This window comes from Corylus avellana, chromosome ca8 (assembly GCF_901000735.1).
Source record: "Corylus avellana chromosome ca8, CavTom2PMs-1.0".
NCBI lineage: Eukaryota > Viridiplantae > Streptophyta > Magnoliopsida > Fagales > Betulaceae > Corylus > Corylus avellana.
In genome coordinates, this window is record NC_081548.1 from 7,064,311 (window position 1) to 7,069,350 (window position 5,040).

Below are 5,040 nucleotides of genomic sequence, written 5' to 3' on the forward strand. Positions count from 1 at the left end.
GGGTGTTCCATCCCTCCAAAGTTTCCAAGCCTGCATCAATTGGTTAAGTAATATTACATAAATATCATGTGATGAATATGATTGTATTACCATAGAAAAACAAAATTAAAACATTTGGTTCATACTACTCACATGACTCAAAAGGTGTCTAGTAGTACCGTATGATTGATTGAAAGAACTGATATTCTTTCCACTTATAATTTCAAGAATTAGGACACTAAAACTATATACATCTGACTTTATAGAGAATTGTTCATGCATAGCATACTCTAGAGATATGCAACCACTACAAAGCAGCATCATTCATATACAAATGTCAGCCACAAGACATGTTGTGTTACATAAATAATGTAATGTACGTAAAATTACTTACAATGTGCCAGCAATCCTATGAGTGTTTCCTCGAGTTTGGTCAATTCCAAAAATCTTAGCCATGCCAAAGTCTGAAACTTTTAGATTCATATCCTCATCTAACAAAACATTACTAGCTTTAAGATCACGATGTATAATTCTAAGCCGAGAATCTTCATGAAGATAAATAATCCCTCGAGCAACGCCTTTCATGATTTTGTAACGTATTGGCCAATCCAGTTGTTTTTGTCTTTCAATGTCTATATATTCACCAAAATTCAATATTCACGTTAGAATAATGAACTAAAGTCAATTATATATCAAAATAATTCAAGGAAAAAACATTATACAAAAGAAATATCCTTCAGAATTGTAGAGGGGTTACTCATGATTGTCGTTGTGATGAGGTTTTTTGACTCTAATCTACATTGACTAGACACATTATGGTAGTCTCATCGTTTAAAGAATTCTTAAACCTTTTCCCCCTTCCACATAACCCATTATTTAAACCCACCAGGTCAAATGTACTATGAAAGTGTTGAATAGGCTTTGCAGAGGTGCTTCCATATCATGAAACCAGAACTCTTTTTTTTTTTGGACAAGAGGATAGAAGAGGAAGAATCTAATTTGATACTTATCTCATGATATCTAGCGGCTTTATTGATAAAAGAATGCCAAGCTCGACCCAACTACTGAAACTGTCAGCAAAGTTAATAAAATTCGACAAGCATACCTTATCAGGATGGACCGGCACTGTGATACCAGCAACAGTTTTCTCCAAACCTTCTTTCACCTGTATAGCCCTTGTCTTGAATGAACTACAGGGGCATCAGCAGCCACTTGAGATGGCATAGGAGCTTCGACAGCCGGTGTGCTTGACAGCGCCTGAGTCGGAGGCGTTGCCGGCGACTTCTTGGGCACAGCGGCAGGGGATTTAGCAGCCTTAGGCGGCAACGCCGCTTGATCGATACTAGGAGGCACTATAGGAGCTGTAATTTGAAGCACGGAGATGTTATACGGCTGAGCCGCCACCGACGAAACAAGCTTGGCGGTGAGAATGGAACCCTTCACGGCGGACCCAAAAGCGATCTCACCCTCATTGACGAGCGAAACGTTCAAGAGCCCTTCTTGGTTGGCGGTGGCGCCACTGGATTGGAATAAGGTGCTGAGGATGGTGGTCTTTCTGGGCAGCATGGTGAGCTTCTGGACGTCAAAGTAGTCGAGCACCACGTGGACGCTCAAGATCTTCTTGATCATGTCCAAGGGTTTTCCATAAATGCTAGCGATGGCTTTGTTGTCGATGGCGAGAACGGTGATTGTATTGCGACTGTTGATTTGTTGGGAGAGTTGAGTCTGGGTGAGATAGTCATTGAAGGAGCTGAAATTTGGGTGGCGGCCGAGGAGCTTCGTGATGTTGAAGGCGGACGTGGCGGAGGAGAAGAGAAGGAAGAGAGCAAAGGATAAGAGACAAGAGGCTTTGGAATTCATGTTTGATTTTTTTATTTCTTGTTTTAATGATGTATTTAATTGTATATCAAATATGAAACCCCAAAGCCTGTTGTTTTTCAAAAGAATTTATGAGGGATTTTAATATAGGGCAAAGAGGGGGAGTTTTAATTACCAAAATATGGAAAGTGAAACAAATAGTGTTAGATTTGATGGGTTGGGAGTGAAATTCTAGATCTATTTGGAGAAGATTGTGGTGAATGGATGGTTAGGAGAGATGTTAGATGGTTCTACTACTTTTATTAGAGGCCATGACAAATTTTCACTTATGCATGCATTTTCCCAATCTAATTAGGCACTGGCGATACCACAATCTATGAATTTGACATAAACTTAACACAAAATTAGCAAATTAAGTTTTAGAGGTTTGATATATTTAATTTAATTGGTCGTGTTATAGATGATTTATATAATCTTATTATACCTATGCTTCAACACAACCCAAACCTACATTTAGGGTTGACAGTTTTTAACAAAACTTATGAATCTAACACGAAATTAGCGAGTTACGATTAGAAGGTCTAGCCTGTTTAATTAAATATATTGAATTATGATTGACATATAATCTTATACTTGTGCCTCGACATGACTCAAACACAAATCATCACCCCTAAATCTAGAGTCTAATGACACATGAGAACGCTATAGTAATAGTGAAAACAAATGTTAAAGAGTTATTATTATTGGTAGGGACAATTATTGTTAGGTGCTAGAAGCTCGCATTTTCTTAGATATATATATATATATATATATATATATATATATATATATATATACTATCCAAGAATATGTGTGGTGATTGCAATTATTAGATGCGACTATTATCTGTCACCCATATGTAAGTAATGGGCCTTCTAAGCCATCTTTAAGTCTCTATTAGAGCCTATTTTAAACGATTTTGAAAATGGTTATTAGTATTGATTTATCTAAGCATAATCCATTAAGAACTAATAAATTCTATGTGCATAAAGTATAAACGTTATTTGGGCTCAGCCCAACATCATGCAGAATGAGAAAATTCAGAACTCAGAACCCATGCCCAGCAGTTAATATGCAGGTTTGGTAGAACCCGATTCCCAAATCCATATTTTGACACCTCCACTTCACATTCCTCACATCTGCGGCTTAGATTTTGCCACGTCACTTCATTAAAATATGATGGTCTAAAATAAACCAATCCCTCTTATTCCACCCACATTGAATTCTTGTACCGTGCTGACGTCACCAAAGATCACCCAACCCTCTTATCCATTTCATAGTGAAGATTTAAAGTCGGTTCCCTTATGCAAGTCGGTTGCCTTCTACAAAGCTATATTGCTAAAAGATTACAAAATAATGCTATATACCGCATCACTATTCTACTATTCTGATGTGACATTGTCAATTTATTATTAGCATTTATTTTTTTTTTAACAAAGACTAATTTAAGAGTAAATTACAATACAACGTCAACATAGTAAAATAGTCTAGTATATAACATTACTTAAAATCATATCATTCAATGATGGCCACAATATTACATTTCTTCCTGATATAATTAAATATTAAGTCCACAAGAATAGCACATAAATGAAAGACAAAGCAGCTAAAAAAAAAAAAGGAAAAGAAAAGAATAATTCACAGAACAAAAAGATAATACGCAACTTCTTTGAAAATCTGATTTTGATATTTCTTTTACTATCAACGCAACTTCGCCCTTTAAGGGGTAACAAAAAAAGGACAAGTACAACAATAACCTAAATGCACCTCATGGATCACCTCGTACGGTCAATAGCCTTAACAGTATGAGTAATACTAGAAGGAAGACTAGAGTCTTTCTTGTGTCTTCTCAAATATGATATGACTTTTAAAATGACAATTAAGTTTAAGATGATCACTATTAAATTTTGATCTATTGGTCATTTGAAAAGCCACGTCACATTTGGAAATAGAAACGTCCTTCTAGCATTACTCTAACAGTATTGCTATTGACACAAATCAAATGGCAAAAGATCATTGGACACTAATAATAGCAAGTTTTCTTCCAAAAAAAGAAAAAAAGAAGTCAGCATGGTTTACTTCATGCACTACGACAAAATGACTCACTTGCAAATGGTCGGTCATCATTTGATCCCATCAACAATATCAGATATGACTTTTTCCATGTCCAGAGCCTTCGTTGGCGCAAATGGTCGCTTCATGTCCTGCAAAACAAAAACCAGAAAATAGGGAACTGAGATGTTTTCCACAATGATTTTCCACTACAGTTCAAAATCTCTTTCACAATACAAAATATATTACCCAACATGCACAATAAATAGTGAAGGAAAAGATTGGTGCAACATTTACCAGAAGACTGATGAACTTCTCACCACCATCCTCCCGTATTTCAAAGCACCCCCTTCTAGGCTGTTGAAAAGAAGAAGAAGAAAAATTGAATCAAATCACCAACCCCTAATGAAATGGAAATTAACCTAGAAAAAGGGGATGAAAAGGGACATTTTTTAAACTAGAAGATGACCTTTTTGTTTCATTGGGTTTAGGCAGAGTATGATTTTACAATCAGAAGTATATGAATAGGGGGGGAAAAGTCTGCGACCAGAGGGTGTTACACATGCTTCACTACATAATTCATGTCCTTGGACATAGGAAGTTTTCCTACCCCATTACTACAATCAGAATTTCAAACAAAACCTTTCTTTAAAAGGTTGAAGATGAAAGATATATGCACCTTTAATTGAAAACAAAAAAGTTAGCAGATTTCCTCACACAGAGATTTGGAAACCTACACATTAGGGATGGTTGTAAAATGACAAAAAGTAGAAAAATTCAAACATCAAAGGATGAGATTTCAGCTTCAACAGCACAAAACAAGAAAATTTTCGCATAATTTGCACGCCAATGCAAACAAGGTAAGCCAAAAGCACCTAACAAAAGAAGAAATTTTTGCTAAACATATGTAACGACCCCAATTTTAAGCTAGAGTAATTTGTAGGCCTAGCCCAGGTAGATGGGCTCGAAGATGTATAAGCTCATTAGTGTGATGGACCAAAACACCTTAAAGCATAAACATAAAATAAATATTTATTTAATGATTTTAATGTTGTATTTCAAATTACTTTGGCTTAATGGTATGGTAGAATTTTCTAAATAGATCATGGGTTTGAATCTTTTTGAAAACAAAATAGTATTTTAAATTGGTTT

At 35.7% G+C, this 5,040-nt stretch overlaps 1 protein-coding gene and 1 long non-coding RNA gene across 2 annotated transcripts; both read right to left on the reverse strand.

Annotated features, from left to right (window-relative positions):
- Window positions 1-8: 8 nt before the first annotated feature.
- Window positions 9-2,235, reverse strand: LOC132190198 (fasciclin-like arabinogalactan protein 14). Its single transcript, XM_059605110.1, has 3 exons — window positions 1,085-2,235; window positions 374-611; window positions 9-30 (listed from the first exon to the last, which is right to left on the reverse strand). Exon 1 carries the CDS (start codon window positions 1,837-1,839, stop codon window positions 1,141-1,143), a length of 699 nt encoding a protein of 232 aa, XP_059461093.1. The 5' UTR covers window positions 1,840-2,235; the 3' UTR covers window positions 9-30; window positions 374-611; window positions 1,085-1,140.
- Window positions 2,236-3,852: 1,617 nt separating this feature from the next.
- On the reverse strand, window positions 3,853-4,264 carry LOC132190200 (uncharacterized). The gene is made up of 2 exons (XR_009441105.1): window positions 4,186-4,264; window positions 3,853-4,040 (listed from the first exon to the last, which is right to left on the reverse strand). It is a non-coding gene; the product is annotated as an uncharacterized LOC132190200 (long non-coding RNA).
- Between the last annotated feature and the right edge of the window lie 776 nt (window positions 4,265-5,040).